Source organism: Chrysochloris asiatica, unplaced genomic scaffold (genome assembly GCF_000296735.1).
Source record: "Chrysochloris asiatica unplaced genomic scaffold, ChrAsi1.0 scaffold00010, whole genome shotgun sequence".
NCBI classification, from domain to species: domain Eukaryota; kingdom Metazoa; phylum Chordata; class Mammalia; order Afrosoricida; family Chrysochloridae; genus Chrysochloris; species Chrysochloris asiatica.
Genome location: NW_006408528.1, coordinates 15,778,772 through 15,791,715, shown reverse-complemented (window position 1 = coordinate 15,791,715; position 12,944 = coordinate 15,778,772). Strand labels below are relative to the sequence as shown.

Below are 12,944 nucleotides of genomic sequence, written 5' to 3'. Positions count from 1 at the left end.
TTAAAAAAAAAAAAAAAAAAAAAGTTAAGGGTCTTGCCCAAACTTGCTGGGATTTAAAGTTAAGCAGTCTGTCTTCTGACCCCTTGGTTCCTAACTACTATGATATAAGGCCTTTTAAAAGGGTCTCAAATATACAATTAATTACAGTTAATTAATTCTATAGAAATTTGAGTCCATATTAATATGAATGTTTTACTAACTGGAATAACAATAGAATATGAATCAGAATATGAGAATAAATTTATGCGACATTCATACATACCTGTTGGTTTCTGAGTTTGCCAGGTTTAGTTTTTGACGCAAAAATTCAAAATGTGTTTCATTAATGTGGCTGGCAACTATTGTGAAGATTTTCTCTAAGATTTTCTCTACAAATGAGCAAAAAAGAAAATTTAAACCATCTCCTTTGAAAAATATACATTTTGAGTTAATATTATATCTAGTTTTCTTAGTTTACAGATTACATTTTTTGTGCTTCTGTCAAACATATGGAGTCCTGGTGTAGCACGGTGGGTTAACGGACTGGAGTGCAAAGTCAGTTTGAACCACAAGGTTCGAGGTTCAAGCTTACCAGCTGCTTCTCGGAAACCCTATATGGGGTCGCTATGGGTCACCACCAACTCTACGGCATTTAACAACAACCGTAAAAAATGTGGTGGTTGTGTGCCATTGAGTTGTTTCCAATGCAATTCATAAAAAAGAATTGGACTGTGAAGTTTCACTTTGAAAGACTTGGAAAAACCAGTATCTAATGAACTCAATGAACAGACATCTAAAGAAGCGGCCCTGCTCTAAGAATGATCAAGGACAGAGGGATGAAGCTATCCAAAGGTTTCAGACAAGTGGTCATAGTGTATCAAAAACTAACTGGTATATGTGGATTTTATTCAAGGTTAAATACACGTATGTTTTGTAGAACAACCACATATAGTAAGACAATCAGAATAATCAGTGTGTGAATTCTCTGACAATGGCCCTAACCATGATGAAAAACCCATCGAAGACCACTGAACCAATGGGTAGGAAGTAGCTCACGCCTTCATTCAGACTTGCATGTTTTCAATGGCCCAGTTTGTATGGTCCCACATTAAATAATCTGAATTTTCAAAATAAACTTCTAACCTTCAGGAAAGGGAAAATTATAAATAGTATGTATCTCTTCCAGGGTGAAAGCTTCTCATTAAAACAAATTATCTTTTGTATACAGATAATACTAGAAATGATGTGTGAGACGTCAACACTCATTCATCACCTACCATCTCTCTCTTCGGACCTCTGTAGATAGCGTACAATGGTATACAGCTGTTTTCCTTTACAGATTTCCATTGGAGGTCTCAGCAAGGGGTTGTCATCAAAATTTATGTCCTTCAGTGCAAAAAGATTATCGATACCAATAGGCAGAGCTGTCAGATTATTTCCTAGTAGAAAAAATATATGTAGTTGAATTATACCTTTTTACAAAAGAAAACTAGAGCAACAAATATAACTATTAATGAGGCATCTATTTATTCAATCTTTATGCTGAACATATAATCCGAGAAGCTGGATTATATGAGGAAAATGTGGTATCAGAATTGGAGGAAGATTCATTAACAATCTACAATATGGAAATGATACAACCTTGCTTGCTGAAGGCAAAGAGGACTTGAAGATTAGAAACCACAGCCTTCAGTATGGGTTGCACCTCACTGTAAAGAAAGTAAAAATCCTCACCAATGGACCAATAAACAGCATCCATTAAATGGAGAAAAGATCGAAGTTGTCAAAGACTTCATTTTGCTCAAATCAACCATAAATACTCATGGAAGCAGCAGTCAAGAAATCAAACCACGTATACATTAGGCAAATCTGTTGCACAAGACCTCTTTAAAGTGTTCAAGAGCAAAGATGTCAGTTTAAGGACTAAGGTGCACCTGACCCAAGCCATAGTATTTTCAATAACTTCATATGCATGTGAAAGTTGGGCAGTGAATAAAGAAGACCGTAGAAGAATTGATGCATTTAGGTTATGGTGTTAGAGGAAAATATAAAAAGTACTATGGACTGCTAAAAGAACAAACCAATCTGTGTTGGAGGAAGTACAGCTAGAATGCTCCTTGGAAGCCAAGATGGCTAAACTTCATCTCTCATATTCCAGATATATTATCTGGAGGGACCAGTCCCTGGAAAAGGATATCATGTTTGGTAAAGTGGAAGGTCGGAGGTAAAAAAGGAAGACACCCAACAAGATGGATTGGCACAGTGGCGGCAGAAATGGGCTTAAATGTAACAACTATTGTGAGGTTGACTCAGGACCAGGTAGTGTTTTGTTCTGTTATGCGTAGGGTCGCTGTGAGTCAGTACTGACTCGATGGTACCTAACAACAACTATGTCTTATTGGAAAGTACAAGAGAATCCCAAGTTCTTTTTGCTGTACAAAAAGGAGGAGATAGAGAAATAGAGTTGTGGTTGTTTTCTGTTTAAAGGGAGTCCTGGTGTGGCTCTGTGGATTAATGTGCCAGACTGCATAGCCGTTTAAACTGCAAGGTTGGCAGTTCAAGCTCACCGGCTACTCCTCTCGGAAACCCTATATAGGGTCACTATGGGTCGGAATTGACTCGACAGCACTTAACAACAACAGCAACATGAACAGGAGATTTTCCTCTTATACATACATCAAAGGATTCTACAAAATAGGCATGGAAGTAATTTTTAAATAGACTTTATATTCAGACATTTTTCTTCAGTTCTTTCAGCATGAGAAATGCAAAGTGTGGTTTTTTAACTACAGGCTTTGACACATTTCATTATGATATTTAACCATTGCCTTCTCAGACTACCCTTTGAAATCTTCTGTTCAGCTCTTTTACTTCATTTCTTCCAATTGCTTTAGCTATTTGGGTACAAGAGCAAGTTTCAGAGTCTCTTCCTTTTCTCTTTTTTCCTGTCTTTTTAATGGTCTTTTGCTTTCTTCATGTATGATGTCCTTAATATTGTACCACAATTCTTCTGGTCTTCATTCTTCTGAAGTATTTACATCTAATCTATTCTTGAGATGCTCTCTAAAATTCAGGTGGGATACATTCAAGATGGTACATTGGCTCATGTAAACTTGTTTCAATTATCTTCAGCTTCAATTTGTATGCATCAGAGCAATTAACTGTGTGTTCTTCAGTTGGACCCTGACGGTGTCCTGACTCTACGATATTGAGTTTATCTATTATCTTTTCCACAGATGTGGTCAGTTTGATTCCTGCATATTCCATCTGGTGAGGTCCAAGTATATAGTCATTGTATTGTTGAGTAACTTTCCAATGAGAAAGTTGTTGTCTTGAAGAATTCTTTTATGTGATTTCCAGTGTCATTTTTAATCACCATGGCCATATTTTCCAACTGACCTTTCTCCATTGCCAACTTCTGCATTTCAATCCCCAGTAGTATTAATGCATCTTGATTGTGTGCTTGTTCAAGTCAGACTGCAGCATTTTGTAAAGATCTTTAATTTCTTCACATACTTAAGTGACATTTTTGGAACTGGTATGATTTGTCTATTTTCCTATATATATATATTTTAATGTCCCTTTTTCCTCAAAACTGTTATCTTAAAGGTATAGTTTGTATATGGTAAAATTCATCCTTTTTAGTGCTCTCTTCTCAAGTTTTGATAAACACATAGTCATGCTATTACCATCAAAACTCAAAATATAAAAATTCCATCACCTCGCAAGAATTCTCTGGTTCCCCTTTGTAGTGAACTGCCCCCCATCTCAGTTCCTATGAACAACTAACCTATTTTCTACCATTATAGTTTTACTTTTGCCAGAATGTCACATAAGTGGAATTACACAGTACAGTCTTTGGGGTCTAGCTTCTTTTACTTCACATAAAGCATCTGAGATTCATCCATGGTGTTGTAGAAAGCATTTGCTTCTTTGTACTAGTGAGAAACATTCTATTATAGACCTATACCATAGCTTATTCATTCTCTAGGTTAAGTATATTTGGGGTTTTTCCAGTTTTTGGCAATCTTTCTTTGGGAGCTCTGGTAGCTTAGTGGTTACAAATTGGGCTGCAAACACAAGGTCAGCAGTTTGAAACTACCAGCTGTTCCATAGGAGAAAGATGAGGCTTTCTGCTCCTGTAAAGATTTACAGCCTCAGAAACCCTATACAGGGTCGCTATGAGTCGGAACCGACTCTACGACACATAACCACCACCACCAATGACTAGTGATACAGAATATATTTATATTTTCTTATGCTAATTTGCCATCAATTTACATTTTTTGTAATGTATCTATTCAAAATTTCTTCAAATTTTTTTTTGAATTGTTTTACTTTTTTGTTTTTGTTATCTTCGTTGTTGATTTTCTACAGTTATAAAGGTTTTACTGAAAAAGCTTAATGAGTACTTTGTAAAAACATTTCATGGCTAAGATAAACATAGTGGTAAAAAATAGTCAAAACTAATTTAGTTATATGTGCTGCAAGGTAAGCACTGGACTGCTAACCAAAATGTTCTTGGCCAAAACCCATCAGCTGCTCCTCATACAGGGTTATATGAACCCACCGAAGGCACTTCACAACAATACTCATAATGAGCATCTCCAGTTTGAAATGTTGATTAATTTGATGCTAGTTAAATGTGTATCAGTAGTTATTTAAAATCAGTGGTAAATAATCCTAAAAAGTCACTGAACACACTTCTAAAATATATATCCTGAAGAAAACACATCAATACCTAATGGCTGCCCTGCAGATTCTACATTTAAGTTTATAAATTTAGCTACTTCTCTGCAAATAACTTCAATTCTGTATTAATGTTTTGCAGCTACATCAACCTCTATGTTCAAGTAACATTTCTTTTGTTGTTAAAAGTATCACTCCTCCCAGCATAACTATGTTCCCTGTTTCTACTTTCGCTTATATATCTATTAATTACTATCTTCAACAAAAAATACCTTATTCAAATTCACCCAGATTAGTACTAACATTTCCTTCAGCTGAAACATCTTTATTGATCAGCCAAATAAACATATATCTTTGACTGATCTCTCTCCATTAGGTCTCACACAGATCTGGCAGTCTAACATACTGTTCTGCAATACTGATTCCTTCTTTCCCTCAAAACAGAAATGATGGCATAATCTTGGTTCTCAGAAGTATTTATAATAAAACACTACTGCCACTAATCAACATAAACTACAATATTATATACTATAACATATAATCTGGAGTTCTAGTATGGTGCTGTGGGTTAACGCACTGGACTGCAAGGTAGGTTTGAACCGCAAGGTCGGTGGTTCAAGCTCACCAGCTGCTCCTTGGAAACCCTATACAGGGTTATTATGAATCAGTACTGACTCCATGGCACTTAACAACAACAACGTAATCTACTTACTTCTGCTTTGTAAATTTATCTTTAAAGACTATGCTCCAAATCAAATCGCTTAGCAGTAACATTTTTGAGAGAAATAGAAATAATGCACATTTTTGGTGCAGAACAAAGGAGAATGAGGGAAGAGTCTCTAATTCAAAATAAATGGAAGTTTCTGTTTATTATTCCAATCAACATTTTTCTATATCAAGCCTAGGGTTGATGAGTTTCTCGTTCTAATTTAAAACTGCTTAGATGGACCTGTCAGAGTATGGAATTTTAAGGATATGCCTAAAATACCCTTCGGTTTAATGCCTGGGACAAGTCCAAGGCTTATAAGAAACACAGCTAGTCTTAAAAGGAAGCTTCTTACCAGCAGCTACTCATTCTCTCTTAAAGAAATAAAAATGAAGAATTTTAATTCTTTAGTTTCTAGTTGGCATTAGGTACCTCTTTATGGGAGGTGGAGGAGGGAAAAAAGATGATTGGATGATGGTAGGGGGAAGAGGGCAAAGGAATAATAATCACAAATTCGGTTAAAATTCTTCCAGGTTTACAATTCCAACATTATAATTCCAATAAAACATTGCCCTGCTCGTCCAATCTGATACTTCTGAGGGGCAGAAATAAACGAATGGGACTCTTAAAGGAGAAAGTTCCCTTTCTTCAGCACTCTGAAATTTACCTCTTCTGTTGTGCCTCCCCTGGTGTGGTGCAGTAGGCTAACTACAGGACTGGTAACTGAAAGGCCAGCACTTCAAACCCACAGCCGTTCTTGCAACCCCTACACAGGGTCACTATGAGTCGGAATCAACCCTTTCCTCCAAAGCACATTCCCCAGGATCATACAGACCTGGACCCAGCAATAAAGAGGCGTCATTCCCACTTTGCAGCTCCTTCAACCGTTACTGTAGTATTTCTCGCTTTCTTTACTCTAGGTAGCCAGGTTTCTTCTCTCCCAATTCCTAGTTTTCTTTTGAACTTGCTAGTTTTGGCGCCTCCGTATGGTTGAGGCTCAGAGAGGGGATGCAGGCGTGGCTGCCCTCTACTCCAGTGATGCACCCTAGCGCTTCTCTCACCCCATCTGGCAGAGACCTTTGCACTGTGGTTGGCCGAACGCTCAGTAACTTACTCCAACTAGTGGGGTAAAAGAAAGGATACTCTTTGGGTCAGGGTTACGACATGACGCAGTCTCAGGAGATGCTGGTACGACTGCTGCACTATGTCTTGCAGTGGCTAAATATATCTGCTATTGGACTTTGAAAAGTTAGGGTTTTTTTGTTTTATTTTCAGCAAATATTTTCTCCCACTCTATGGCTTTTCTTTTCACTCTCTTAACAGCGCCTTTTGAAGAATTGTTGTTGTTGTTAAGTGCCGTTGAGTCGGTTCCGACCCATAGCGACCCTGTACAGGGTTTCCAAGGCTGTAAAAAAAAAAAAACCCTCATCTTTCTCCCGCGGAGCGGCTGGTAGTTTCAAACTGCTGACCTTCAGGTTCGCAGCCCGAATAGAAGTTTCTAATTTTGATGAAATCCGATTTTTGAATCATTTTTTGTTTCTAGACCATGGATTACATAGATTTTCTTCTATGCTTTTCTCAAGTTTATATATACATATGTTTTACCTTTGGTCAGGGATTCATTTGCGCTGAATTTTTATATGATGTGCCATATGGATACAAGTTCTTTGTCCCCTTATTAAAAAATATGTGGAGATCAGTTTTTCCACCACCATTTGTGGAAAAAGTATTCATTCTCCATTGAATTGCCTTGGAACATTGGTTTAAGAACAAACAAAACAGTTGACCATACATGAGGGGACTTCAAAAAGTTCATGGAAAAAAATGAATTAAGAATTAAAATAAATAAATAAATACAAACTTCATTTCTCAACATAAACTCCATCAAGTTCAAGGCACTTTTATAAGTGAGGATACTAGCCATTTAGTCCATCCCTAAAGAACTGAGGATCCTGGGAACTTAAGTGTATCAATGCAGTCTTTTTTACATTATTAACCGAAAAAAAAAAAAGAATGCTCTAAAAAGATTTGTTAAGATTAGGAAATGAAAAGAAATTAGAAGGAGCCAAACCAAGGCTGTACAGTGGCTGCTTAGTGATGTCCCATCAAAACACAATTGCCCTGGTTTGGTGAGAGAAATGCGCCAGAGATGGGCTCTCTGGTAAAGCTTTTTCAGGCATTTCTCTGCTAACACTGGCTAACTTTCTCACAACACTCTTTCTTAATAAGCAAATGTTACTGTTCTTTGCCTCCCTAGAAAGTCAATAAACAAAATGCCTTGAGCATTCCCCTTAACTACTGCCATGAGCTTTTACTCTTGACCAATCCACTTTTGATTTGACTGGAACACTTTCATCTCTGGGTAGCCATTTATTTGATTGTGTTTTGTTTTCAGAATCATACTGGTAAAGCCATGCTTCACATCCTAATACAATTCTTCCAAAAAATGTTTTAGGATCTTGATTCCATTTGCTGAAAATTTCCATGCAAAATTCTGCTTTTATTTTCAGGTACACTTGAGGCTACAGTTCTGGCACTCATTCAGCAAAATGTTTTCTACCTAGACAATCTGTCTGCTATCAGAGACAGTTTTTCCTCCTTTTCCAATTATACTTTTTATTTATATTTCACTTTGAGAATGATGGTCCAGCTAAGTTGACCCTTATTACAGCCAGCTTTACTCTCACCTTGCATGGTGGTGTTCATTACTGCCAGATGTATGTTGTTAATGCACAGAATAGTCAGATAGTAGATTTTTTTTACTATTGTCATAAATGCAAAATGTCACATAGTGAGATGGCTGATAAGTGAGGAGTAGGTGTAATTGTCCATCAACAGGATAATGAATTAATTTTTAACCATATAATTGAATATTATATAGCATTTAAACTAAACTAGGTCCATGTATATATTATTGTGGATTAATCTTCAAATATAACAAGTAAAAACACTAATTATAGAATGATTCAGAGTATGATACAATTTCACAAAACTTTAAAAACTCAAAATAATACTGCATTTTTATGTATACACTCATGTATGATGTGTAAAATATGAATGGAAAAAATATATACAATTCCAGTTTAGTGATTACTTCTAGTTTGGGCTAAAACGTGGTCCAAAAGAAATTTCAACTCTGTATTATTTCTTATAGAAATATCTCAAGTAGCTATCAAAATGCTAAGACTATTTATATCTGGAAGTAGATACATTTGTTATTTTCTGGTTTTCCTGTAATTTAGAAATATTTCACAGCAAAATATTAAGAAAAATAGCAATCTAGTTGTGCTTTGGGAAATCTTTTCTGATATCGCTTGAGTGGGTGGCTTACTTTAAAAAATACTACGTATACAGTATTGGCTTATTGTAGTGTATGGAAGTGGGATTACGGGAACAAGCAAAGAAAGGAACGCAGAGAAAATGCAGACTTGAAGTTCCCTAGGTTTGTACAGAGAGAAGGGTGAGGTCAGCTTCAGAAAGGGAAGAATCACAGAATGCCTAGATATAGGTTGTTGTTGTTAAGTGCCATTGAGTCAGTTCCGACCCATAGCAACCCTGTATAGAGTTTCCAAGGAGGAGCTGGTGAGCTTGAACTGTCAACCTTGCATTTCAAACTGACCGTGCAATCCAGCGTATTCACCACTACACCAGGACTCCAGATTTAGGTGAAGAAGATGGAAATGAAAATGTGTTGGTCTCCCCAGTTGGATTATGTACTCTTTCAGGGCAGGAACTGTGCTTACGCTTTGTTCTCATTTTCTGTACTGTAGATATTGTCAGATGGGTACTGATGCATTGTGTTCAGTGCTATTCGGTGTCTTACCAGCAAAATTCACCATCTGAACACTAATACACTGCTTATTGATTATGCTTATTATGTTCCACACTCACCACTCAAGTTCAGTTTCTGGAGGTCACTTAAAAGTAAAAAAGATGGTGGCAGATAACTTATTTGATTGTTGCATGCATTTAAGCTAACCAAACTTCTCAATTCCCCTATATTCCTGGGAATCTCTCTGATTGCATTATTTGAGACATCAAGTTCTTTAAGTTGAATCATCCTAGGCAGTTCTTCTGGAAGTCCTGTTAACTGTAATAAAGATTAAATAATTATACTTTTAGTAATGGTTTAGAGGACTAAAATGTTTTTATCTTAGAAAGGAGATATTTTCACTGTGCCAGTTTCTTAGTCACGCCCCTCCTCTCTAAAATCTGTGTTATACAGTTTTATATAATGTTATACAATTATAACATCCAAGTAACTGCCCAGTTGCTACCAATTCAACCCATCTTCTGCTCATCTACTTTCTTCAATTGCCCAGCACTAGTGTTCACTACCACCACCTCATTCCTTCTTCCTTACCTCCTGCTGCTTCTCTCTCCAAATCTGACCATGTTTTGGTTTCATCTCCTCCCTGAATTCTTTCCAAACTGTTCTGTCCCACATTTGATCCTTTTATTCATTCCTACACTCATTAATTAGGGACAGTCACTCCTTGGAAACCCTATACAGAGTTGCTATGGATTGGAACCCACTCAACAGCACTTCACAACAACAACATTGGTATTTATTAGTTCCTTATGGTTTCCTTGGATTTTTAAATGACATGTTTCATGTTTTAAACTTTTTGTTATGTGCTCCTAAACAGGATGCACTTTGAGTAAATGCTCAATGAAGCCCTTTAAAAGGAATCACATTGTTTGGCAATATGGTTTCAAATAAAAGTCCCCACTACAAAAAGGGTTACAAAATAGCAGGGATTAAAACAGTTTGATAAAGTGAAGAACTATGTGTAATCTGAGAAAATAAGTTCATTACAAGTGAACTTTTTTGAAATAAAGGCAATTCTATGAATGAACTAGAAGATTTAGTTCTCCTGTGGCTTTTGGACTCAAACCACTGACTGACCTTGTGGTTAGCAGCCCAGTTTGTATACCAGACAAAAAAAAGACTAGGAAGAAGTTTTACCAGCATACAAACAATTGCTATATTACCGTGGTATGCTTGTGGTACGTGTTTTTTTGTTTGTTTTGTTTTTTAACCTCTATTTTCCAAATTTATAACTTTAAAACTCCTTAAAAAATTAAACTGGAAATTTTTTTTAATGACAAAATCGGTAGCTTTAATCACTTGACATTTCATTTAGTGAAACATTTTCCTATAAAACTTTTGTGTTGAGAAGTGTATTTGTAACCCATATTTAGAAAATAAGTCTATCCTTTAAAAAATAAAATATTCCAGATAAATTAAAACACACACACACACTTTACAGCTTAGACTGAAATCCCTTCCAATCCCTCCTTCCTCTAAAAGCCCAACATGATAGTCTCTTACCTTCCTCCCTTTCTCCTGACTTATATTCAGCCCTTCCAGGGATTGAAGGTGACATAATTCAATAGGAAAATATGCAAATTGATTGCTTGAGAAGTTTAATTTCTGGATTCTCTTTAAATTACAGATCTCTGAAGGAATTATCTGTATTTGATTTTCTGAAAGGTCAAGCTCTTGCAAATTTTCTAAAGCACACAATTCTATAGGGAAAGTTTCAAATTTATTGTGGCATAAAATAAGCACATGGAGTGATGTCATATTGGAAATAAGTGATGGAATTTTCTTTATTTGATTTCTACCAAGATCCAGATACTCAAGACTAACAAGAGAACAAAGGTGCTCAGAAAATATGAGAAGTCTGTTTTCATTAAACTCTAAGTGAAGCAATTGTTTACTGAAAGACATATCCACAGGTATTTCTGAAATATAATTGCCATTAAAATACAAATGATAAAGAGAATCCAAAGCACAAAGTCCCACAGGAAAATAGCTTATTTTGTTATAGTTCAAATTCACTTTAGTTATTTTTCTGCAGTTTTTTATTTCAATGGGAACATTTGTGATTTTATTTCCTGAAAATTGGAGGCTGTATATATTATTAAGATGTGCGATATCTTCAGTTATTTCCAGCATACTATTTCTGTTTACATGGAGTTTCCTTAAATTTTTAAGCTTGTGAATATTCTTGGGAAGTTCTGTTAATTTATTATCATTAAGACTAAGACATTCCAACATTACACAGTGGGAAATATTCTCTGATATATCTGTCAATAAATTTTTATCCAATGTGAGAATCCTAAGTTCCTTGAAATTCCCAACTTTGTGTGAAATAACTTCCAATTTATTGTCAGCCAATTGCAGTTCTTTTATTTTGAACAATAGAAACATTTCCACAGCCAAAAATGTAAGTTTATTGTGATCAAGTGAAAGACTTTCTAAACTCTTAAGCTCCCTAATTTCTTTTGGCAAACTGCTTATCAGGTTTCCATTAAGGTTTAGTGAAATTAACTTTGGAAGAAAGCATAGTGCTTTAGGAAATATTGTTAACTGATTACATTCCAGATTGAGAATCCTCAAATTTTTCAAATTAGATAGAGTTTCTGGTATGTGTCTTAACTTATTTTTAGCCAAATTGAAAATTTCCAAGTTTCCAAGATTTTCTAAGCCAGGAGGAAAACTCTCAATATAATTGTTATTAGAAGAGAGTTGCCTGATATTCCCAAGATGTGATATTTCTTTAGGGATATGTGATATTTGGTTATGACTGACATTTAATATCCTTAAATTAGGAAGTAAATAAATTTCAGAAGGAAGTGATACTATTTCATTTTCTTTCAAGGATAAAATTTCAAGTCCTAACAGATCACTTGAGTCTACTTGAAACGTTTTTATTTTGTTCTTGTCTAAATATAGATATTTCACATATTTGACTTTTACAATGTCCTTAGGGAATTCTTGTAAACCTCTGGCCTCAAGGTTAACTACAAAGTCATCTGAACTTAAGTCGAGTTCTTTCTGATTTTCTTTGGGGGCATTTGTACTACTTTCTACTAATGTGTTAAGAGCTAGGTAATTATAGAAAGTCAGAGATTCTTCAGTCGTTTCAGTTATTGATGGTGATGGACTTGGTATATTTTCTGGTTTTGACTCTGAGCTGGCATCTCTAGTACTTGTTTCAGAAAATTGAGGTTTTTCCTTTAGTTCTTCATTTATCTTAGATATACTTTCAAAGGAAGTTGTGGACTCTAGTGTATCCTTTCTAGGAGGTGTTTCAAAAATCTGGCTGGAAGGCTCTTCATCCATATTCTCAGAAGTTTCATTTGATGAATGTGATGCTTCTTTGGTAAATTCAAGCTCTTCCCTTGGCTGTGATCTGGATTCTTTTCTAAATTGACCAGGGACATCCTCTAACTCTTCTGAAGTATCCTCGTTTTCAGACATCTGATTTTATGATATGTTTTATACAAGTACAACACTCCAACTTGATTATAATTTTCGTGGTTAATTTTTTCCCCCTCTGAACCTATAAAAAATGTTGACATTAAAAGAGGAGATATAATGAAGATGTCAAAATTTAAAATGAATGTTAATATATAGACTATAGTATATGAGGTAATATCTTACTGTGTAAGGAATAATTTAATAAATGATACATTTAAAATTAGCCAACTAATTTTATATTTGATTCCTAGTTACAAATAGTTTATTGCTTGCATGCACTTATGCCTGTAGTCCTGG

The 12,944-nt window shown here is 35.5% G+C and overlaps 1 protein-coding gene across 1 annotated transcript in view; it reads right to left on the bottom strand.

Annotated features, from left to right (window-relative positions):
- LRRD1 (leucine-rich repeats and death domain containing 1) overlaps positions 1–12,647 on the bottom strand; it is a 20,890-nt gene extending 8,243 nt beyond the window's left edge. The window contains 4 exon segments of the mRNA XM_006834304.1: positions 251–368; positions 1,257–1,418; positions 9,266–9,464; positions 10,710–12,647. Coding sequence (XP_006834367.1) covers positions 251–368; positions 1,257–1,418; positions 9,266–9,464; positions 10,710–12,647 — 2,417 coding nt within the window.
- Between the last annotated feature and the right edge of the window lie 297 nt (positions 12,648–12,944).